Below are 27,092 nucleotides of genomic sequence, written 5' to 3'. Positions count from 1 at the left end.
TATACAAATATCTTATATTAATTTAAGCAATACACTGAACCCGGTTGAACCCGGGTTCAAATAAAATTCCTGGGTTCGGTTTGGGGTTTTGAAAATTTTATAAACGGGGTTCAGGTTCGGTTCGGGTTCAAATTGTTTTCTTCTCCGGGTTCGGGTTCGGTTCTAACCCCTGCTTTTCTCATTATCCTTGGCATATATGACGGAGCGGCAATAGTCGATTGTTTATAAATTTTTGATAAAAATTAATTATACCGAAAAAAAAATTGTAATTCTTTAACGTTTTTAGGTAACGGTGCGTCTAAAATTGCATTGACATTCTTATTTGTTGTGATTCCGCCTTCGCTAATAGTATGACCTAAGAATTCAATTTTCTTTAAAAAAATTACATTTTTTAAGATTTAATCTCATACCGTTTATTTCTAACGTTTTTATACATTTATCAATTTTTTTTATCAATTTCGATTGATTCCCCACTAATTATTATATCGTCCAAATATACTGCTACATCAGGTAGTCCTTTTAATACTAATCCATTACTTGTTGAAAAATGACTGGCTCTAAAATTACCCCAAACGGAAGTGGTGTGAAGCTCTACAATCCACTTGGCGTATTGACCACCAACAGTTTTTCCGCCTCCTCATCTACTGCTATTCGAAAATACGCTTCTGATATATCTAATATCATATATTTGGATCCATTACTTAGTCTGGCTAATAATTTAATTCTGGGTATAGGATATTGATCAATCAAAATATTTGCATTAACCATCTGTCGGAAGTCACCGCTAATGCATAAGGATCCATTTTTCAGTAGGCAAGATCGGAGAAGTGATATTCAAATATTTCAGTTTTATAAAACTCCCGAGGATTTCAGCCAATGTAATTCCGCTTCGAATTTTTCGTCCACACAAATGGTATCGGTCTGTTTTAAGACATTGAAAGTTGGGGTTGGGTTTTACCGATAATCTTGTTTAAAAATCTTTCAGTAAACCTAATTTCTTAATAAATAATTATGAAAAATTCTGTTCAATATTACTCATTTGTATTGCATTGGTTATTATTAAATTAAATTTATTTATTAAATTTCTACCTATCAAATTAATACCATTGTTTACAATTATAAATTCAAGATAAATTTATTAACGGGTAATATACATTTACCTTTAATATCGATTATTAAATTATTATAAGATTTTAAAATAATATCCGTTGATCCTGTGTCAATTAAAAAATTAATAAATATTTTATCTATCAATAATTTCACCTCAAATTTTTTCCACGACTGCTCTGGAGAATCCCAACTCAAAACTTTCTCGCCCCTTTTTTGGGACATCTATCATTCGTTTCTGTATACTTTCAATAAATGTCTTTTTATACCACACATTTAAATTTGGGCACTTTGGTTTTATGTGGTTTTCTAATCCACAACAATAACAAATAATTTTTGATACGGGTTTATAATTGTCATAATTCTTCCTTGCCACTGTTTTTGAAATTTTATTTATCTCCTTTCCTACAGATAATTTTTCATATGAAATCATAATCGAGATTGATAAAAAAAATTGATAAATTTATTAAAAACGTAGAAATAAACGATATGAGATTAAATCTAAAAAAATTACATTTATATATTTAAAGAAAATTGAATTCTTAGGTCATACTATTAGCGAAGGGGGAATCACAACAAATAAGAATGTCAATGCAATTTTAGACGCACCGTTACCTAAAAACGTTAAAGAATTACAATTTTTTTTTCGGTATAATTAATAAATTTTGTTTACGTTATATTTTCGTCATCTCCATTGGTGGCGATTTAAACAGCCTTCTCCCATGTCATGTCTGGAGTGTTGTTTAACTTCATTAATATTTTTTCATTTGCAATTCCCGACACTAATTTATCACATAACACTGTATTTATTATACATCTCTTTAAAATAACACATGTTTTCTTTTATCATTAATTTATTTATATATTTTGTAATAGTGTCTCCTTTTCTTTATTCCGTTTCGAAAAAATATCTCTCCAATTAAAATTAGTTTTCTTTGAGTAATAATTTTTTAAAAGCTTAATTATATCATCGTATGATTTTATAGCTAGTCTCTTCGGTAAATACAAAGTAAATGATTTTAAATAAATTTCTAATCCAATATTTGCTAATAAAAACCATTTCTTGTCCTCTATTTTGGCGATTGTAAATTGAATCCCATCTTTGATAAATACACTTCTATCTCGCACTTTATATTGAATTTTTCCATTTGTACTATGCCGTTGAACTATCGTGAAAACAATAAATAATTTTATTATATATTTGTAATTAATTTCGTCATTTTATATACCTTTTACAAATCAATATAAATACATCAATGAAATAATACACAATTAGCAAATATATTTGATTAACAATCCTATTACCAATTGCCTTTATTTTTAAGTTTATTTAATTCTATTACAATGATACGGTTTAAAACAATTTTCACTTTAAGAGAGACATAGCGCCACAAATCCATCGATAACTGTTAACAATGAAAATATCTTCGCCTTTGCCCAGATCCTATAGGTAAATATGAGGTGGCATATCTCTTAATCTTCAAAGGCACTTTTTTAAAAGCTGTCTACATAAACGAGGGGGCCAAAGTATTATTATCATTTGTATGGATATGGATAAGCAGCCATTCAAACCTATCAGACATTAGTTTGGCTATATATTGTTCGTGCATTATGCTCCAATAATCCCGGTAGGCTGGTATTTTTGTTCATCCCCCATTAGCTTGTAATTGCTAAAAAAATTATTCCAATTTCAAAAATATTAGCAGATTTAAATCTATTAATTAATAATAATAACTATACTGAGAAAAAAAATTTATTTTAACGTTTTAAACTTTGGGCTGCATATAAATTAATTAGAAATATCAAAAATTTCTGAAGAAAATCAGATTCAAATAATTGAATTATTTTTTATGGAGTTTCAGCATCTCCGATATTTTTAAGTCAATAGGTGGTGTAGAAATTAATTGAAAATCATTTTTCCAATGTGTGGGAGTATATAATAAATTTACAAGAGGCATATTATTTTCTGAGGCAAAGGATTCATCATAATCTGAACTGATGTCCTTTCATCAGTTGGCGGTATTTTGCAAAGTAGGATTCATTGAAACCGATTATAAATAATATAATTATTAAAAACAGGAATACTTTTATATGAATTTTTAAAATATCCGTTTGGGAAAAATCTGGAAAAAATTACAAAAGTGCGGAAATCTCAATAATGCGAATTTTAACGAGATTTTTTAAAAAAATATGAAATAAACATCAATTTATTTGTTTTATAAAAAATAATCTTTTGAGTATATATAAAAATAAAATAAATACATTTTAAAGATGGATTAAATATTGTACTATTATGCAAAAATTTGAAAAAAGTGGTGGGTTATATTTTGGCCTATCGTGAAAGAAAGGGTTAACTGTCTAAATAAATAAAAAATATTCTTTTTTGCATAAATGACTATAAAACATCAGATATAATCCAGTCACTAACAAATGGACCAGAGTTGCCAGCATGAAAACTCGAAGGCTAGGAGTAGCCGTGGCTGTCCTGGGACACTATTTATATGCAGTGGGCGGTGCTGATGGCACTTCACCCCTTAACACAGGTATTTTTTATATAACCAACATAAAAATTTACGCATACTTAAATATCATTCCTTAAATTCTTGAGACTGAAAAATGTAATATATTAATTTTAAAAGAAAAATTTGAGGGTGGGGGAGGGGTTCTCTTTAACTCCAATTATGCCCATTATATTTTATATCCTAAAATAGTTTTTTTGTCAGGAATCAATATTATAGATTTACAAAAACTTGAACCTTGTAAAAAATAATATTCAATGTATGTGATATACGATTAGCAGTTTAAATCATCAAGGTTTACATTTAAAAAAATATTTTCTTTCTATTACCTTTCATAAGATATTTTGCACACACATTAAAAAAAACTTCTTTCTAAATTTTTTCAGCATTTTTATTTAATTATTAATTTTTTCTTTAAATTTTTGCTCTTGTTTGATTAACATATCTTGCCTATGTACGTAATAATTGACCTATTTTTACTTTCACCCCCCCCCCACTCCTTTTCCCACTTTTAGTAACTACTTCTTTTTTCATCGCGCATCAGACTCACTCCAACTTTCCTATACGAAATCTATTTTTACATAAACTCTTCTCCATCATAACCATTCTTACTTTAAAAATTAAAATATTTTATTAATCATACCTAAGATACAATTATAATAAAAATAATTATAAACAGAAGGAAACCCCATAAATATTAAAAAGATAAATTAATATATTTATTAGAGTTGTTTCACGAAAAGACCCATACTAAGAATTGACCTCTGGTCCTTGGGATTATGGTTATATCGTCGAGACGTTTTGGTCCTGATAGTAGCCCATTAAGCTCTAGTTTTGAAGTAATTTATTCTGCAATGATAAGGCTGGGGGAAAAGATTGCCAAAGGATTTGCAATGGAGACTATTCTGCCTTTGGCATCAGTGTCTTTTTGCATTGTTGGCGTAAGTGCGATATCAAGCCAAATCTTAGGCCGAATTTTGTTTTCGAAAAGAAGGCCAGAATTCTTGGAAGAAATTTTCTCGATAATTTCGTACCCATTAAATGGGAAAATAATGCAGGTGGAGCTTTCAACGAGAGGAGTGAGATTGGAGAGAGCACGCTATACAAAAGCGACTATGATTAATAGCCATACTCAATTTTAATTAGTTTGGGCTAATAGTTTTTTTAGTTATTTTTTAAAAATAAGTGAACCATATCCCTAAACATCTTTATTTTAATATTCTAATATGAAAATATATCCTTTTCATTTATAGTCATTAGGAATATGGCTCACTGATTTAAAAATAAATATTAACTATATAGCTGCTATTTAAAATTGATTATTAGACTGTTAATCGTAGTAATTTTATATTGCAATGGTTATTTTTGTTGGCTATTAGTCGTCTAAACTTTGTCTTAGTCGTTTCCCAACCCTTTACCTTATAAAATGTAGAACTTTTAAAATGAATCTTTTTATCACAAGCTAATAGAATGATTCTTTTTTGTGCAATAAATTTCAGTTGGAAGTAATATGATTAGTACCTAATCAAACATCTAAATCTTGGTTGGTTGTAACACTTTTTATACTTTTATTTTGCTGAGAACTATTAGATTGAGTTTTGTTTTCAAAGTAGGTTGTTAACCGCGCACTGTTTAATCAAAATATAACTTGAAAAATATTTTGAAAACAAAACAATAGGAAATGATAATATTAAACATTAAAAAAGACGAATGCGAGTAATTTTTTACATTCATTCAATAAAAGAAGTTAAAAATTTTTTATAATAAAAGTTTTAATTTTGTTACCAACATACTTGGTAATCGATCCTTTTAAAAGGATCGAATCGCGATCTTTTCAAACAAATATTTTTTCAATGAGACATTTTTTCTATAATCTGGATTACTTATTTTTTAGAATCCTGAAGAAATTTTAAGCCCGATGCAAAATAAACCAATAAAAAAATAAATATAAAAGTGTTAATTTATTGTAATTTTTTTTATAATTATATAACAAATCACCAATAATTATATGACTACTGTACTTTGGCGCAAAGGAATCCAAGGGGTGAGAGTGAGTGGGTAAATTTCAATAATTAGTGCCTATTTAATATATTTTAGACCTTGAACTCGTTTGGTAGATAGTTTAATGTAAGTTATTGGCAGAATGATAAAAAATAGGCATCATGCTGCTAGAACGAAAATATAGAACTGAATATATGATTCCGCCAATATGTAATACCTGATTAGTACATACAAATTCATTAATTAGTTTCAATCAATAAACAAAAACCAGTTATATAAGCCAAATAAAATCTAACGGCACATCTTAACCTGAGTCTTAAACATCGAATTTTGAATTGCGATTTAAAATCAAATATATCTAAATACATTAAGGTTTCTTATTCCCCGATTTGAAATATTTTTGAGTCATATGATTCTATGTACAGATATTGTTCTTTTCGGTTTATTTAATAGTTAAAGATGTGAAATAGTAAAATCTTATTATATTTTGAATCAACTTATATTTTCAAAAATTCGTTATTCATATCATGACTCTTAAGCATAATTTTGAAATCACTTAGCTTAATGCTTCTATCCGTTTTTTAAACAGTAGTGTTTTTAAAGGTTTTGAATTGAGCCGATTTTTAAAAACGGCTAACTTAATATTTTAGCCAGAAAAATATTACCCAAACCTTAAGATTTGCTAATAAATGACACATTGTTTAACAAAACAAATAAATAATATATATAAAAAGGTTATTAACAAAATAAAACAATTTCTAAAATGCATATCAAAATTTAAGATAGAACGAAAAATATATAAGCACCTAAGCATTATAATAGAAAAATATATAAATAGACGAAATATTTAAAAAAATACTATCATTATTATAAAAATAATTTCATCATATTTTAGAATATAAGACTCGATGTCTCTTGGTCGTAGCCTTGATACCTTTATAATTTAATAGTGGTAGCATAAAAAGTAGCCAAATAGCCTTGTGACTTCTTTAGAAAATTTGACACCAAAATTGAAAACGATTACAATAGATGATTTTTTACCCTCAAGCTCTAAGTTGAGTGATTGTTTAGTAAATTAATACCAAGTATGCTTTTACACTTGGAAATAGAGAAGGCCGAACGTCGATTCCATAAGAATTATAGCCTCTCTGGAAAGCATCCCGTTTTTCTATCATTTATAACAAGTTTTTTATATGATAATTTGATTTTGATAAATAATGTAATAAAACAAATTTATATTAATTTTCATGGAATAATTTAAAACAATCGTTTTTTGTAGTAAAACATAATGACCCACCATATTTGGTACAAATCACTTTCGACACCCAGGGTTTTTGCATCGCGCCTTTTTACTATATTTTGGCTTGCTATTAAATCCTGTCTTATTTCTTTCTGAGTAATAAGACTTGTCGGCCACTTGCTAGATTTTTCTTTATATTTAGTGTCAATTGATATTCTTTTATGCTAGCGTTCATATTTTTATTACATTTACAGAATATTTGCTATTGAAATTTTAAATGTTAATAATGGCATCTGTTCTTTTACCAGTACCTTTAAAGCTACAAAATCTCGCCTATGCATTAACCAAGATTTATGAGAATCAAATATATGGAATACTATACGGTGATACCCTTTACGTGATCTTATGTAAATCCATGCTCCAACTTTTAGAATTCTTTTTCTGTTGGAAATTGGCAATTATAAATTCTATTAGCTCTCGCTGTAGAAATACTCCCTTTTAGTCGAGTAATACTTGAAGTTCTACACCACAGAACCAATTATCAAAACATAATTTAAAATTGAAGTGTAGTGGTACCAATAATTGAAATACCACATTTCCGCTAGAATCAACATCTACTGATCTTAAATCAAGAATTTTCTCATCTGATGAACCACTAAAGTTAGAGTCAGAACTATCTTTTAGAATACAGTACATTTTGACTATAGATAGCAAATAAAGAACATTTAATAATATTGAAAAAATAATCAAAAAAACTCAAATTCATATTGCATTTGTGCGCATTATGTATCTGGGTACACGTACCTTAAAATTTAAATTTTAAACACTATTAATGAATAACAATCTATTATTGATAATATTGATATTGGTATAATTATAAAAAAATGATAAAACACTTAAATATTAAAACAACTATGTAAAAATCAATGACATATAACACCTAGACTGGCGATTCATTCATTAAATTAGTACATCAATGCAAATCAGCTGGAGACGCCATCTTGGTTAGACTAATCCTTATTAAAATTTTAAACGAGAGCCTTTATTCCTATATCTGATGCAAACTTTATTAAAGAATTACCGGATCATCGAGATAATAAGGAAGCGAGTTATCAATTTAATAGTAGTTTTTAACATGAGAATAATTACTATATGTGTTACCAAAATGGCGGGTCCTGCTGATTTGTTTTTAACCACGTTTAAAAATGCATTTTAATGAATGAATCGTCAGTCTAGGTATTATATATCTCATTGGTAAAAATATAAAAAATTACTAAATAAAAATATATATTAATAGTATCGAAGGCTAAAAAGAGCTTAATTTAATAATATAAATAATATTTCTTTTACCTTTATTTAATAGGATTTTTAACTTCCTGTTCCTTAATAATTTGTACAAGAGAAATGACATAATTTATAAAATGGAAAAAATGCAACTATTCGAAAGTTATAAACTATGCATTTTAGAATTTTGATATTAATAGCTGTCTTTCATTTTTAACAAAATTAACTTAGAAATAAATAAAATATATGTGTTCTAATATACATCATGTGTATTAAACTAAAAAATTTTATATTAAAATTTATACCTTTTTTTATGGTATGTGTATCCAAATATGATGTACGCAATAGAGAGTTAAACATAACCAAGGATAAATTATATGATCTAATCATTGTTAGATATGATATTACAATCAGTAAAAATTTAATATTAAGGATCTTAATTTATTAAAGTGATTTCCAAGAAATTGCTTAAAGCTAGAAAATTCTAAGAATATGCGTGCTCTGAATGTATATAGGTATAACATTTAATTTACCCCTCTCAGCTGACCACGTTTTGTTAATTAAATATTACCCAAAGGATTTTTTAAACATCGATAATAAAAGTATAAAATAGAAACCAATAGTATAAATTTGAGTTTATATTTTGAAATTTCGTGGTAACATAAATAAAAATGATAAAATAGGAAATACTATCTTTACTTTTGCGCCTTTTTGGTGGTAGTCAGATAAAATTTTATGTAGTATTAACTGCCATATTTTTTATTTATCCTTAATTAATGATTTATTGATAAAAATTAATCAAATCTTTTTTAAGAAATAACAAATATTTTTTTAAAACAGGTATCAATACTTTATTTTGAATAATTGGCCCGGGTACCTGGGCTGCCGTATTTTAATTTTTTTAAATACCCGGGCTGGGCCTGCATATTTAGTAATGATGGGATTAACAGCTAGGCAAAACCAGGGTAGTGCTGCTGCCTAGAAGGGGGGAGGTGTACTTTGTAAAATTGGATATTGAGTTATATTTAAATTGAATGTATTATTTTTTATTATGAATATGAAATTACCCAGCGGTATATAAGTAAGAGAGTTCTTATTTATTTCATTATCATTTTTTATACTTTGAAAAATAAAATTTTTATAAAAAAAAATTATATTTAGTATTATCTATGTATAATTAATTAATTAAGATATTATATAGTTTTAAATTTTGAAAAATTTATCCCATTGCCAAGCTCATAGTATATTTAAAATAATAAAAAGTTGAACGTTACGACGCTATTAGTAATCGCTGGACGAGTGTGAGTGGAATGCGTCACCGTCGCAAGCACTTGGGTGCGGCGTGTTACAAGGGTTATGTATATGCGGTTGGCGGTCGTGATGATACGCGTGAGCTCGATAGCGTTGAGCGATACGATCCGCGCACTGACACCTGGACCCCACTGCCCGATATGAATTCCAGACGAAGCGGGGTGAGTTTCATAATTTAGCCCACACATTTAAGCAAGATTATTATATATTTTTTAAAATAGACATAAGATTATTTTTAAAAAAGAAACTATGAATTATGATTCTTTTTTGGATTATTAAATTTTTTACCTATAAAAGAACTTTTAATGATAAATATATGCAATTAAAAGGTGGAATAATTAGAACAAGGTAGGTGGAAAAATATATATAAAAATGGGGTTGGGTAAAATATAGGGATGTAAATTTCCCGGGAAACTATATTTTGGAGAAATTTCCCGGGGGGGGGGGGGCAATGGGATAAAACTGGAAACTATCTTTTTTATAATACTTTACAGGTCAATATTGATTTTTTTAAGATAAACATTATAATTAAACAAATGATTTATTTCAACTAATTTGTGATTTCTTTACATGTTTTATTAGAAATTTATAGACTGTTAATTTTGAGTAATTTGTTAGTTATCTTCGTTTGAAGAAGAAAATGATTCCAGATCGGAGCTTGAAATTCCTAAAATCCAGCGATTTGTCATTTGCAGAAATTATTTTATTACTCTCGTAAAATAAATCTAGATATTCAGAAAATCGGTTAATGATATCCAACCCCTTTGCAATTTAATTGTCTCTTAAATTAAATCCGCAAAATCTTGGGTCAAATATATGAGTAACATAATGTATTTCCCGGCAACAAAATTTTTTTCGGTTTTTAATAAACTGCTCAATTTCTGAAAGCTCACTCTGCAACAATAGATTTGATATTGTCTCGTGGGTATGAATAAATGGTTGAAGGACATTAGGTAAATTGGTTTTTTCTACTTTCTCTATCTCTATTTGTGTAAATATAACTTTTATAAAATTGTATACTTGTATTAGATCATTTAAAAAAAACATCGTTATCGAGAAGAGTAAATTTCTTATCTCGAACAGTAAATATATCAAGAATTGTCATTTCCTGTTGAATATCTTTATTTTTTAGCAAGCTATTTATCATAATCTTTTAAGGTTGATAGCAGAGTTGTTAATCGCTACTTTTAAAAGTAGCGCGCTATTAGCTACTATTTTTTAAAAGTAGCGCGCTATTAGCTACTATTTTTTAAAAGTAGCTTTAGCTACTTTTTATAAAAAAAATTTAGTTGTTTCATTTTTTGCCTATAATGTTATTGTAGTTAATTTTGATTATAACAAAATTTATGTAATAAAAATAAATATTTTTGGTAATTTGTTGCATTTTATAAGTTTTTATTTTGTGTTATGTGTCCAAATATCTGCCGTGGTACATATATATGATATCTCTGTAATAACTACTATTAGAGCATCTTTCATCACTTTGAAGATCTGCTATTTTATTCATTAGTGTCTGGCGACATAAAATTGTTGTATCGGTGGATAGATTTTTCATCATGGTAAATGATGGATTATCAACCAAGGACATTGGCTGAACTGTATTAATGATAAAATCAATAACTCTCAGCCAAGGGAAATTTTGGCATTTGTATTATTAACTAATTTGGTTTGAATTGAATCAGTCTTTTTGGATGTAGAGTCGCCTATAACAAAATTATTTAGATGTTTCTCCATTTCCTTAAAACTATTGCATGAACAGTCTTATAAAATAAATACTATTAGAATGTAAAAATGACAATTTACCTTTAGATGTTTCTTGAGGTTATAACTGATTGATTTGAGGAAATATTTTTTTTACATTTTAAACAAATAAATAAGAAGCCAGTTTTGGTTTTTATATTTATTTAAAAAAATTTTCAAATCTAGGGAATGGGAAATTTGTATTATAGCTATTAAGAACATTTTCTTCCCTGGTATCTTCCATTTCATTAATACCATTGTCTGAATCACTTTCAACAATTTGGATATCCGCGATGACATTTTAAATTATTAACACGTGATTTAGGTTTATAATACAAGTGAAAATATAAATTACAAATTGAAAATATATTTCAATTTCAAAATTAAATAATAAATCATAAAAATTATAATTAATTATGATATTATATTTAAATTTTCATGTTTAAACTTACCTTCATTATATTCTTTGTTCAAAAAAAGTAGTGCGCTACTTAGCTACTTTCAAAAAAAGTAGCGCACTAAAAAAATTCAATAATTACAAAAAAAGTAGCCGCTATTATCTATAGCTACCAAAAAAGATAGCCTGCTAAGTATCGCTACAAGTAGCTCGCTACTTTAACAACTCTGGTTGATAGAATATTGTTAGATTTTTGATGATATTTTTAACTTTTGTGACTAAAATTTCAAACGATAATATTTTATTTGCTATATCCATAGAAGTAGATTTAATCCATGAGCGGCACATCGAATGCGTTCAATAGTTTGGTATTTCATTTTTACAAGGGCCCATTTATTTCATATTACCTGCATTGTCATTTATTATGGTGCTGATTTTTTAAATTCCCATCTCTTCAATCCTTTGGAAAATTCATTTGATATGTGTTCCCCTGTATGCATGTTTGTTCCTGTGTCAATCGATTTATAGAAAATGGGACACCAGAATAAAGTTGATAATGCATTCCCCTATTATATTTGTCCACCCATCACTAATGGGAGTCAAATGTTTGCTTTTGTCTAATTTTTCATTTACTATATGTTTGATCCTTTTAAATTCACTCTCTAATAAGTTTTTGCTTAGTAAATATCTGGAAGGCATTTTAAAAGCAGGTCTTAAGGATTGAAATTGTCTCTTCCAATACAAACAATGGGTTATTGAAAATAGACAATTTGACAAGATAGCTTGTGCAAATTCAATATCCAGTTTACTTTGTTCTTTGGCTGTTATATTATCAATGTATTTCATTAAATTATTTTGTATGAAAGTTACTGATTTTTTTGAAATGATTTCATTTTTGTTTATATTATCATTTTTATTAGAATTAATATTGGAAGATGTAGTACTGAAATCAGCAGCATTATTATTTGGCGGGGTTATGACTTGAACTTCTACTGGACCTACATAGTTGTTAATTACTTAAATAGTAAGATATCTATTGCATTTAGAAATATGTATTGTTATCTTTGTTGAGTTGGGAAAGGTGTATTCTAAATTGCCGTATTTGCACACAGCAATACAGCCCTTCTTATCTGAGCTTTGTATCTATAAAAATAGGACCAAACATCTGAATACTCTCTAGGCATCTATAAGGTCAAACATGAGCAATTTAAAAACGTTAATATAGCATTTATGTTGTATATATTGATTTGATGACTGTAAATAAATTAATTAAAATTAAAAATTTTCAACTAAAAACTGAACACATTTATGTAAAAACTGTGAAATTGATTACTATTATATATTTATATTCTCTATTAAAAATAACCTTTAAAATTTCTTATATTATTTATAAATTTCATTTGTATATATTTATAATATAAATATCATTTTAGACTAGATATTTAATTTTAACAAGTATCTTCTAGAATTTTGTAAATGGAGATAAGAAAATGAAGAACATATATTCAAAAATAAAACTCAATTATAACTTATGATATGAACCTCGAGGAAAAAACTTTTTTATAAAATATAATATAAATCGTATTTATTTCCAGGAATGTGAACTCTTCGACAAAAAAAAAGGGCCCGGGTTCGGGTCCGGTAATAAATTTAAAAAGGACCCGGGTTCGGGTCCGGGTGGGAACATAAAAATAATGACTCAAAATAAGACTTTTTTTCATTCATTTTTTATTATACTTCAATATATACACATTTATAATTCGAAATGAGATAATTTATATTTTAAATATTTTATTCAATCGCACAATCATGATATCTTCTAAAATATCATCCTTCAGATTTCCACGTAAATTAGACAAAATATATTTCAACGATGAAAATCCACGTTCTACGCTTACCTAAAATAGATAGTCATTTTTATAATACATAAATTATTGTACTTGTGTCGCCGGACAGCCATGACGATTCTAGACAAGGTATATATTTTTGGATATATTGAAGAATTTTCCTCTTAGAATTTTAAAATGTTTGCATCTCTATTTATAAAATTTCCAGATCATCAATATCGTTATCATTATCATTGTTATCGCTACAACCAGTAGATATTGTTATAGCCTCCAATAGGTTTTGCACTCAGAATCCTCTTTAGTTGCATTATAGTACTCTAACAAAATATCTTTTAGTTTCATATTAAAAAAACAAAATTTAACTTGTTTAAAACTTAAAAGTATAGACACATGAATGTACATATTTTTTAATCAGTCTGCATCCGAAATCTTAAAAATATAAATAAATAAATTTTGAAGAAATAAATTAGATAATCTATTTTTAATGTAAAAATAAAATAGTGTCCAATTTCATGAAATTTTTATAAAAAATTAGTAAGTACAATTCTTATTAATGCTGTTAATTCTATAAATTTACTACCCAAACGATTATAGCCTTTTATATTAATATATATTAGTGTCAGAAAATAATTTTATGGAAAGATTAGGAATGCACAGGAACCTCTGGTGCAAAAATGACTTAAAAATTGGATATTCTGTAGAAAATAGGAAAATTTGGAGGAAATAGGAAAAACAAAACTTGAATTATGATCAAGTGATAAAGAAAATTTTAGCTGTAAAGGCTAAATTTATTAAATTATAATTTGGTAAAAATAAAAAATTACTATTTAATTTAAAAGGTGCTGAAAAATTATATAATTTCTATCACAATTTTATTTAAATAATAATTTTTTATATTTTTATGGAAAAATTATCTTTCAAAATAGATTATATTATTGGTTTTCCAACTATTTATTAAATATTGATATAATTTTACAACATAGTATTTATTAAATATATAAATAGAATCTAAACATAACTATTATCAATTATCAAATAGGTTCATACAAAGTTAAATAACTGAAAGGTAACATAAAATAATAAATACAATTAAATATTTACATATGTTTATCAAGCATTTTGAATATTTTAATTTTTTTAAAACTTAAATGTGTCCAAAGTGTTTTGCAGTGTTGTTAAAATAGCGGGCCACAAGTAGCGCGCTACTTTTTTCAGTAGAGGTAGCTAAAACGCGCTACTTTTTTAAAAAAATAGCGATAGCGGTAGCTCGCTACTAATTTAGAAAGTAGCGAAGTAGCGCGCTACTTCGCTACTTTTAATTTTACATAATAAATACATCTAAAAATTATTAAAATATATTTTTTATAAAATCTAAAATTATAATCCTTTTATTTAATTTAATTTTGAAATTTATATTTATATTTAAAAATATACATTATTGTTATATATTAGATATAAACAGTTGTTAAATAGCAATCTGTATTTAATTTATATATCGCGCATTCATTAAATTATATATTTTTGAAATTCCGTTATTGATATGTCCTTGCTTTTATCTTATTTTATATTTCATTTTACATTTTATATTAAGCATTATAAATCTTATTATGTGTGAGATTGTTGAAGATATTGAAATTTCTTTGGAAAATGAGCAATATAGATGATCCTTTCCCAAAATTCAAGAAATACTTTAACCTTGAAGAAAAAATTAATACTGGATATCGGTTTCGGTGCAAGATGTGCCGCAAAATTATCTCTTCAAATCATACGAGCAGCTTTAATTTGAAAAAACACTTAAAGGTAATATATTAAACAAATTTAATATCAATGTGTAGGCTAATCTTTAATTTTTAAAATAAATTAAAATCAAAAACCAATCATTTTTTGTATATATTCATAAATTTTATCTAAATTATTTAAAACATTTTAAAATAGTTATTTCAATCATTTTTATGTACTTATCTCCTACATAATTTTTATTCTAAGTATTTTATAATTTTAGACTGTGCACACTTCAAATTATAAAGAGATTGAAAAATATCTCAAAAGTTTTGGGGTAATGGAAGAAGATAAACCCACTTCTAAATCAAATTTAATACAAACAAAATTAACCAATTTGGATTCATCAACACCTGGTGTATCCCAAAAATTGGCTGACAAAGTCATTATGAACTTTATAATAGATACAGTTCAACCATTATCCTTGGTGGAAAATGATTCTTTTATAAAGATGATAAACACTTTTTCTCCACGGACCAAGATATTTTGCCGGCAGACATTGATGGCAAGAATTTTGGAGAGCTTTAAGGAAATGAAAGAATCTTTGATATTAAATCTATCAGATGTCTCCTACGTCTGTACAACGGCAGATTGCTGGACTCACAATAGAAGGTAAAAATGTTTATTTTCTGATTTATAATATGTCATATTTTTAGAGCTTATTTAGGAGTAACTACACATTGGATTGATCCTAAAAATTTAAACGAAAATCTGTAGCGTTAGCTCTAAAGAGAATAATTGGCTGTCAGACTTATGACATTCTAGCCAATATTATTGCAGAAATCCATAGGTCTTACAAAATTCAAAACAAGGTTTGTAAGATGATTACGGATAATGGGTCTAATTTCCTGAAGGCCTTCAGGTTTTAAATCTATTATAATTTTTTTATAATATGATATAAATAATATAGAATATCTGGGGAAGATAATAATAATAACAATACTAGTAATATTCCTGACAAAAATATTGAAGATGGAAAACAAGAGGATGATGAAATGGAGTTTGAGATAATTGATGTTCATGACATCCTTGGTTATAAATTATTTTATATTTAATTTTTCACCAATATAAAATAAAATTTATAATATTTAGGATCTTCAATAAAGTCTTCTATGTTACCTAGCCATCATCGTTGTTCCTGCCACAACCTAAATTTAGTTGCGACAGTGGATGCTGAAGAAGCATTATTAAATGAGGATTTTAAAAGAGTATCAAGATCTACATTTTCTAAATGCCAAGCTCTTTGGAATAAACAAAATAAGTCATCAAAGACGTCTGATATTTTCAAAAAAAAAATAGGACGTTTTTTATTGACACCAAACACTACAAGATGGAATAGTGTTTACAATGCTATGAAACTTTTAGCATTGTTTCTAGATGAGAAAAAAATGGAAATGAATTATATATTGGATCAAATGGGAATACAGTATTTTAATGTGGAGGAGCATACTTTTATTAAAGAATATACTGAAGTATTTTTAATTAACCTCTAGATGCTTTTAAATCTAAAAATACTAATTTAAATATTTTTGATGATTTTTTTCATATAAAAAGTTTGTTTATTAAATTTAATACTGCGTTGCCCTCAAGTGCTAGTGCTGAACGATTATTTAGTATGGCAAAGCTTATACTTTTAAACGTCGCTCTAGACTTGGGGATGACAGTACCGAAATGTTATTATTATTAAAGTGCAATAATAAATAAATTATATATATATATATATATATGTAACAAATTATAGTCATGTTTTTATATCAATATTTTATTTGTGGAAATAAAGTTACGTAAAAAAAAATATTTAAAAAAAAAATCAAAGTAGCTAATAGCGCGCTACTCATTTGAAAACGATAGCGGTAGCGATAGCGCGCTACTTTTTTTATAAAATAGCGGTAGCGATAGCGCGCTACTTTTAAAAGTAGCGTTTAACAACACTGGTGTTTTGTTATTAATTTGTGAAAATTTTAAGGATTTTTTCAAAACTTGGATGCAGCCTAAATAAAATAACTAATTTTTTTGATATGATGATTTGAATATATTTGATAACTTATAATAAAATTATATATTTGCAAAACATGCCAATTTTAATTAATTTAAATTTACTGCTCAAAAAACATAACCTTAATATTTTAACTCTGCAAAATAATCACTTAATAAAATTTTTATATAAGATATTAATAAATTAGCCTTTAAAATTAAAATATTATTACTTGCAGTACAAAATAATTCCAAATATTTCACTTTCAAATCAAAATAGTCAAAGTATTTCTAATAAGAGCAAATAAATTTACATAATAAAATATTATTACTTACACTATAAAATAATGTATGGTATCACTATCTAAATAAAATGAAATGAAATCCAGGAAGAAAAACGAAAGAAAAACGCGAAGATAAAATAAATGATTCCACGAAAAAAATTATAAAAATTTTATAATATTTTTTAAAAATTATATTTTTACATTAATTTTAAAAAAAAAAAATTTAAGTTAAAATTTTTAACACCCTGAACCCTTGGACCCTCCACTTTTTAAAAGGGTCCGGGTTCACATCCCTGCATAAGACCATTTTTAAAATTGGGAAAATGATAATATTATAAAAATCATGTTGATTTAAGCAAAAAAAATTATAAAAATTGGGGAAACCATAGGGGAAATTTCTCCTATCTTACATCCCTAGTAAAATTTAACCACAAAGATAAGAACGAGTTAAATTATGATGATATATATGCGGAGGAAAGTTATGTGAATTTCAAAGTTAGATAAAGGAGGTTGCAATTTTACTTGCGAAGGGATTCATTTGGAGAGAGTAAATGTAATTTTTTTTCTGAGTTGATAAAATAAAGGCTGGGATGGATTAAATTTTTTCAAAGGATGTTTGTCTGGAAGTTATATGGGTTTCGATTGGTTTGGTAAGATAGAAAGGTAAAACAGAATAATATAACATCTTTAGATTATTATATTCGATTTAGATAACTAAAATATATATATAATACACTCAGATTATTAGTTTTTTTTAAATAATTTCTCAACTATTACCTTAAAATGAGAAATATGGATTTGGGCGTAACCTATAATTCAGAAAATGTTCTTTAAATATCACATATTTAAATTTTTTAGTCCTATGGTACCCTTTTACAAACTCATACTAACTATCCCCTTTTATAACAACATAATGTCCCTTTTCAATGTAAAATGTTACTATGAGTTTGAAAAGAAATTATGTGACTAAAAAGGATATATGCATCATATTTTTTATTATAACTATAAATATAGTGTAAATAGGCTGTAACTAAAATATTTTTGATAAAAATTATTCTTTTCCAAAAAATTTAGAATAGAAAAAAAGATTTTTTATATTATTGTAGAATTGATAGTTTAGAGTACCATTGTTGATGATGGGTATGATAATTTATGGTTTCCTTTATTCAACTTTATTAATTATAAAATAATAAATAACATATTTTAAATTAACATTATAAAAAGATTATAGTAAAAAATTAATAAACAATTAAAGTTAAAAATATAAAAAAAAGAAATTAAAAAAAAATTCTTTCATTGAAAAGTATAATAATTCTTTTTGTGCATGAAAAACGAATATTATATGTATATATATAATCTTTTTATATAAGTTTGTATATCCATCAAACATTATACGAAACATAAAACTTATATCCACAAATTATTTCTATAAATATGATTAAAACAAAAGTCTAAAAAATGAATAAAACATAAAATTAGAATGATATAAACAGTCGTTATATACAACATAAGTAAAACATAAATTTAGAATAAAAAATCATCGTTAATCACTACAATTATGATAACGATTGATGCAGATTTTTTTTTTACTGTTCATGAACAACTTCATTATTCCTACAAAACATTAATATATTTTGTTATTCCATTATTCATATTTAAATTATAAAAAATTAGGAATGTTAAAAAATAAAAATGCTCAGGAAAAGAAAAGTTACAAAATCAATATTATTAGATATTATTGATTAAAATTTGGTTTCCATTAGGTTTCTCTTCATTATATAAATATATTTTATCATTTATACACAAATATAAAAACGCAAAAAAATCGGACATAGGTGGGTTTAGCGGTGGTCAACGGATCACTAGTAGCTGTTGGTGGATTTGACGGGGCCACCTATCTTAAGAGCGCGGAAGTATTTGATCTTGCCCTCGAGGCCTGGCGGGCTTTTGGATCCATGAATTTCAGACGCCTTGGAGGTGGGGTTGGAGTTATAGACCCCACGGATACTGCCCTAGCCTTCCCTCTTGAACTCAGCGTTTCTTCTCAAAGTGCTCCCATTCTACTATACGAAACTGAATGTGATAATCGCGAGATTAAGGTGGACCGATGTGGGTGCCTGCGGTTTCACATACACCCCCCGGAGCATGTATCCTGCCATACAGACACCTCATATGGTATGGTTAACAATGTGGGTGACGTTACTAGTAGAAATGAAGTTACAATTGGATACAGTGATAAAATGACCAACATCGTCTGTATCGATAGAAGCAAAGTAACGACCGAACACAACATATTCGATTACGATCGCGTTAGACAGGATTATCATCCTTGCAAGAGGAATGTCAGTCACAAAAATGGCTTCGATTCCTACGTTAATAATAGTTATAGCGATAATATTGATTCCGATAATATCCTCGATAGTTGTAGAATGATAAATTACGCAAAAATTGAGGACATGACAGAAAATGAAGACGAAATTAACGGCGGTGTTGAGCCTGATCATCTTATCACGCCTATTATGTCATCATCGTATTTTCCTTACCCAAAGAACCCTAAATTATGATTATTAACCTCCCTGAAGCTATCTTCTTCCCAATTTTATATTTCCAAAATAATTATTATCGTAGAACACATTTGTTTAAAAAAAAAAATACATCTTCTCTCCAAAATTATGATTATTTATATATATATATTATGTATACAAAATCAAAATAATCTTAATGAAAAAAATGATATAACGGGTGGATTTTTTTTCTACATATATATATATCCTTAATATACTACAACATTTTTATTATTGTTTTTTTTACCCAAGGGGATTCAGAGCATTTTTAGGCTGAAAAGATTTTTTAAAAATAATTTACTATAAGTAAAAATTATTTGAAATAACAAATTATGCATTGTTAATTATTGACCCAAATACAGAGTACGATCATAGTATTTGTTGATTCTTGATATATTTTTATTTATATATATATATTTATAAAAATGACAGATATTATTTGCATTTTTGTTAAATTTTGAAAGATTATTGTTATAAATTATATATATTAACTTTAATATCATTGATATTGAATAATAGTGATAAAAATTTATATTTTAATTATGATGCTTCTATTTATATTTATTTATATCATTAATATTGAATAAATTATTATACATATTTTATTTTATATTATTAAAGAATATCAATTTTTTTTGATAATTTTAAAACAAATTTTATTGTTCTTATTTAAATTATAAATATATTTTTTTTAAACATAAATAATTTTGAAATTTATTTGTTTTTTATAATAAAAATTTATATTGTGTTTACCTTTTTGTATAAAATTCTCACGTTTTGTAAGTATAAATTTAAACTTTTAAAATTACCCCCCCCCCCAACTCCTCTTTCCCTCATAAATATGTTTATGAGAAGAAAAGGTTCCCATCCCTCGGTAATCCTGGATACGGCACCCTTGGTTTGTCATATTCTTCTTCATATAAAAAGAAATAAATTTAAAAAGAAATAAATTTAATTGCTGCTCATATTTTGCGAATAGAATATTTAAGTTTTCGAATAATATTTGCGAATATCATTCAATTGTTTATTCTAAAGATAATTAAACATAATATAGATATTACAGAAATTAATAAATAATGGTATAAGTATATAACCTGTAACGCCATAACCATATCTTCATAAACAAATATTTTATTTAAATGAGATGTGGAATTCTTGAAAGAAATTTGTTTGAATATAGTAAATTTGCTCTGCACTGTTTTTCCAGCAATGATTTACTTGCTCCTGACTTCGATAAAGGGTACAAAGAACTTATTGACAAGCACCCTGCTGCAAATAATGACAGGTTTTTTGTCCATTATGACCTTCATCATAACAGTATTTCTTTACCATATGATTTATAAGCATCTCTTTTCATGTTACTTATTATTAGAGGACGACTATTATTTCTATATACTATACAAATATATGTGAGGGGGGTTGATTTTCTTTTTAAAATCAAGGAGAAGGTGTCGAGCCCGATAGGTATATAACGATATAGTTCTATTCCTTTTTTTAGTTAGAAATTTTAGAACGGGTTAGTTCAATTTCAGTTATTTTTGAGCTAATTGATATCGGTTCATTCTAGTTTACAAATTCATATCGGTTGGTTACCGTTTTTATAAATTGGATTTTTTGGTTTAGAATAAGACCTGTTTCAGATGAAAGTTCATCGATGATTTTGGATCAATATCATGATTACTATCATCAGATTCGTACACTTTAACGAACAAGATAAATCATTAAAAATATTTATTATTTCTTTACTATGCTTTAATACTCTTTAAGAAAACAATATTATGTATTTGATAAAAAAAAATATCTTGCTTTTACTTCAAATCTTTGTAATATTTTTGAACCTTGCTGTTACTCCAAATCTTTGTAATATTTTCGACTATAGTTTTTTATATCGTCATAATTAATGCTTTTTTTAAAATATGGTCTGTCCATTTATCGCTCTTTGGGGGTACAATATTTTTCTACTCCAAGCAATAGCTTCAACGGTGTATACCCCATAAAATTTTATGAAGCAGTTGTTTCGAACCCCATCCCTTGTTATAGGGGTCACTGCTTAGGAACCGTGGCTAGTTCAACAATGGGGTATACCAAACAATTTTATTTTATTTATTTTGTTTTAAAATTTTGATATCAAATTATGAAAATTTTTGCAGGGCAAGATTATAATTTAATTAATTTATATTAAATTTAGAAAACATTTATACAGAATTTAAATAGATAGTAGTAGTGATAGTATTGTTAAACGGCTCGATTTTTAAAATTGGCCAACCCAATATATAAAAAAACGCAAGCCTCGAGATTTCGTTAATAGATGTCCAAACCGTTCCAAAATCTTCAGGCTTGCATAATAAATTTCTGCTAAAATGTGGCTTAGCCGTTTAACCACACTTGCTAGTATTTCAAATCAGGTTATGCTTTTACTTTGAATGACTAATGTTTCATTATGAAAAAATTTTTAAATTACATATTATCATTGACTATTTTGCGTTTGTGTTGTTGGTGGACTTATTTCAAATTTCATGAATTACTATAGAAAATATTAAGTATTTTATATGTCCTAAATGTTTATTATATTATCAAAATTATGTTTTAATTATATAAATTTTGCTAAATTTTATTGGGCAAATTGATATTTTCAAATATAACTGGCTCCTTTTTGTGAACCACACTAAAAAAAGTTGGTCATGACATTTTAACAGTTTATAATAAGATTTTTCATATGTTTGATTTTTATGTAGAAAATTTTTTAATGTAGTTTTTTTAATGTTATGTTACACGATATTTTTCTAATAAATAAAATGTCTATTACTATAAAAAAAATTTAAACAATATCAATCTTAAAAAATAAAAATAGCATTTTTGTACATTATAAGGCATAAATTTGAAAAAAATATATTATATTATCATACTGCCCAGTCCCTATTATTATTTAGTAGTAGGAATCTCATGATAAATACAATACTTCCCAAGATATAAAGAGGTAAAGGTTTGGAATATAGACCATCTTTTGAAAAAATTGGTATCTTATACGTTCTCTTAGACCCAGACCCACTTTTAGATTCTTGTCATATCAAAAGCAATATATATATTACATTTGTAATATTATGCTCTACAGCCCTACTCCTGGCCACTCCAACACCAAATTTAAAAATGCATAATCTTTAGCACCACTCAGAGGCTTTAGACTAAAATAAAATTTACAATCAATTCACTAGCCCCCATAATATGACGTAGAATTTTTTTTATTTAAAGATTTATATTAAAATCAATTTAATTTCTTTTAATTATGATCTAAAATAATATGGATTTAATGACGAATATAATGTTATTAAATAGGGGAGAAGTCGCATGACTGGCCCTGATTTCTTTTTTTTTTGTAAAGAATGTTGAGAATTGGGTTTAGAACAAATTTAATATCAATGTGTAGCCAAATCTGTAATCAAAATAATTTGAATGATAACTATTTAAAATAGTTTTTGACCTATAATAGTTTATTTCACATTTTTAGGCAAGTTTTGACGGCTAAACGATAATGAATATGTGTAAAGAGCAAACCTTAATATTTCTTGATTTAAATAACTTATTATACGTTAGTTTAATATTAACATCTCAGTTTATCACCAGATTCATCTATTTAATTATATTTTGAAAAAAATTGGGATCTTAATTAGTGGAGATCAACAGTCCGGTATCAATCTTAGACCGGAACCGGATCGATCTTTTTTGAAAACCATATCTTGGACTTGTCTTTTATTTTTTATGGTCCAGACCGGTCTTTTATTAACATTAAGTTTGTCTTATTCAATTAATATAATTTTTTTGTATATTTTATTTTATGTTATTTTTCTAGGGGAGTTATTTTAGTTTTTGTGAATTTTTAGCTACTTAGAGTCAACAAGAATTAAATTAGGTAAAAACAAGAATATTTTAAAAATGCCAAAAAAAAATGAGAAGACCAGTTCAGAACTGGCTTTTTTCACGACCTTGATCGAAGACTGTGGACCGGTCCGAGTGCATCTGTCCGGACCAAAAATCGGACCGTGACCTTTACTAATCTTAATTATATCTGCATGTTAAACGTGCTTCTTTCAATATAAATTTTATTATGAAATGCCTAAAAATATGGATACTAAATAAGACTTGTAAGTTCTAATTTTTTTGTGTGAATAATGTTAAAATCATGTAGATAAACATTTCTATAAAATATGAGTTATTTTGATTGGCAATTTTTTTACTAAATTAATTTTCTTTATTTTTTATTTTTAATAGATTACTCAATTGAATAAATGAATTTAGATAAGGTACATATCATAAATATTCAAATTTTGAATTGAACAATTTAGATATAAAATAGTCTAATAAATAAGAGATTAAAGGGGTGACCAGTCTATGCCTATGACCGTAATGCACTTCTCTCTTATGTTTAAGGATACTATTTTTTCTTTAATTGTCTCTTAGAAACAACTTGAGAACACAGACCTCATTTTGCACTAATATGGTTTTTCTAGTACTGGGGAAAAAATACCTTGAAAAAAACCCGAATTTTTTTATTTTCATAAAGATTATTTCCTATAATAATTTTTTTCTGACCTTTAAATTGATTAGGTTTGAAACACAATATCCAGTGTACCAATATGGGATTGATATTTATTGCTGAGGCTAGTGGGAGAGACTGAATATCTATGGAACTAATAATAATTATATAATTATTAATAATTTCTAATACTAATTCACTACTTTTACTCTTTATTCAACTTCTATCAAATCCAAAATAATAATCAAAATATCGTCTGTAAATTAATAATCCAATATCGTCTGTAAATTCTTTTATTAAATTAATAATCGGAAAATCATCGGTCAATAAAAAATAAAATAATTTTCGAAGAATCCAAATTATCCAAAACTGAACTTCGAAGAATTAAAAAATATATATATATATATATAAAATTAAACAATTTTCGAAGAATCAATTATATAAAAATTAAAATCTCATTATTCAAATATGTAAATCTTAAATCTAGTACAAATATTACCAATTTTCGAAATATAAACATATAAATATTAAACTATTATTATTCAAATATAAAAATCTTAAATTTCGTACAATGTTAAATATACATAATAACAAAATTATAAAAATGTTAAATTTCGTACCATCTTAAATTTACATAATACTACATCTCCCCCCTTTAATTCTCCCTTAACTCCATCGAGTTTGCCGCGGTTACCATGTTCCTCCCTGGTGCATTCGCATTACTATTCGTTGTCAACTCTATACTTGGGCAAAACCTAAGTTTGTGTTCACCCCCGCACGCCCAGCATTCCACTCTCCTTCTTGTGGTATACGGCGCTATTCTGCGACCCCCTCTCGTTGGCGTTTCTTGTAGCCAATCTCCGTATCTTTGTTTCGCTTCGTTCCTAGCGGCTTCTACCCATCTGTTGGATTCTTCTGAACCATCAACCTCTCTTATCTCTATCTTCATTACCTTGTTACCCACTCTAACATAGGAGGCCATCTAAATAAAATACTTTATACACATATATATATATATTCTTCGACTTTCTTCTCTAACTCTTTATAAAATATAACTCTCCTAATTAAGTCTAACATCCCTTTTATTTCCTACAACGTATGATTCTCCTACTATGTCTATCATCACGTTATTCCTTTCCAAATTATGATTCTCCTACTATGTCTATCATCACGTTATTCCTTTCCAAATTATGATTCTCCTACTATGTCTATCATCAATTTATTCCTTTCTAAATTATGATTCTCCTACTATGTCTATCATCAATTTATTCTTTTCTAATTCTTCGTATACTTCTCATTTCTCTCTAAGGCCTTAAGCTTCACTCTCTGCTTGTTCTCTCCTTATCACTTTTTCCTTTAAAAAATCTAATTCTGATCTCGTCTTTCTTCCTAAAAATATTTCAGCTGGTGACTTTCCTTTTGCTGTTTCCGTACTGTTGTATGCTAACAATGATAACCACCATTGACCTTCTCCATATTTTGCCTTTTTCAACCAACTCTTTACTAGCGCTACCATTCTTTCAGCTTGTCCATTGCTTCTTGGGTAATAAGGTGGTGATAATAAATGTCTAATATTCCACCTATCACAAAATTTATCAAATGCTCTACCTTTAAACGCTGGACCTCCATCTGATACTATCGTCTTCATCAAACCATATTTGCCTACAAAATCCTTTATCTTGTCTAAAGCTACTCTTGTTGATAAACCTGAAACTTGCTGACAATCTATCCATTTTGAACCTGCATCTACCATGATAAAAAATCTTTTCTTCTCATATTCTAAAAAATCTACATGTATTCTTTCGCATGGAATGTCTGTTTTTGGCCATTTATCTTCCTTATTCTTTGCTGGAACATTAGCCCACATGTTACACGTTTCACAGCTCCTTGCTAACTCTTCTATTTCCTTATTCATCTTAGGCCACCACATATATTCTCTTGCTTTATTTTTCATTCTTTCTATGCCTTGATGACCTGAATGTATTACATTTAAGGTTTCCTTTCTTAATTTATTCGGTATCACTAATCTATATCCTCTCAATAAACAATTGTCTTCTATATTTAATTCACTCTTAACTTTTTTAAACGCTTTATCTTCATTTTTCCATTCTATATCTCCTTTTAAACAAGCTTTAATTCTTATTAATTCTTCATCTTTTTGGGATATCTTATCTACTATATCTAATGTTATAGGGTTTTCTCTTGTATCTATTCTCACCGCTCTTATAATATTACAATTTACATTTTCTTCTTCTTCTATATATTCTAAACTATTGATTACTGGTTCTATGTCTTCAATGTCTTTATTAAACAATCTTGATAAAATGTCCGGTAAGCAATTTTGTTTACCTTCTCTGAATTTTATTTCAAAATCGAAATTACCAACTAAAATTAGCCATTTTTGCAACCGGGGTGAAATCATAAGTTCCTTATTCTCTTTTTTAAATAAATCTACCAACGGTTTATGGTCCGTATACAATAAAAACCTTTTTCCTATCAGATATTCCTTACATT

The 27,092-nt window shown here is 27.0% G+C and overlaps 1 protein-coding gene across 1 annotated transcript in view; it reads left to right on the top strand.

The window, feature by feature from the left end:
• LOC135922579 (kelch-like protein diablo) overlaps nt 1-20,481 on the top strand; it is a 66,182-nt gene extending 45,701 nt beyond the window's left edge. Inside the window, exons 9-11 of the mRNA XM_065456978.1 lie at nt 3,517-3,650; nt 9,415-9,623; nt 19,319-20,481. Coding sequence (XP_065313050.1) covers nt 3,517-3,650; nt 9,415-9,623; nt 19,319-20,047 — 1,072 coding nt within the window. The 3' untranslated portion in view covers nt 20,048-20,481. The remainder of the gene's footprint in view (nt 1-3,516; nt 3,651-9,414; nt 9,624-19,318) is intronic.
• The last annotated feature ends 6,611 nt before the right edge of the window (nt 20,482-27,092 follow it).

The sequence above is a fragment of the Gordionus sp. m RMFG-2023 genome, chromosome 1 (assembly GCF_954871325.1).
Source record: "Gordionus sp. m RMFG-2023 chromosome 1, tfGorSpeb1-WG-v2, whole genome shotgun sequence".
NCBI lineage: Eukaryota > Metazoa > Nematomorpha > Gordioida > Chordodea > Parachordodidae > Gordionus > Gordionus sp. m RMFG-2023.
Note: the sequence above shows the minus strand (reverse complement) of the source record. Positions and strands in the feature narration are given on the sequence as shown.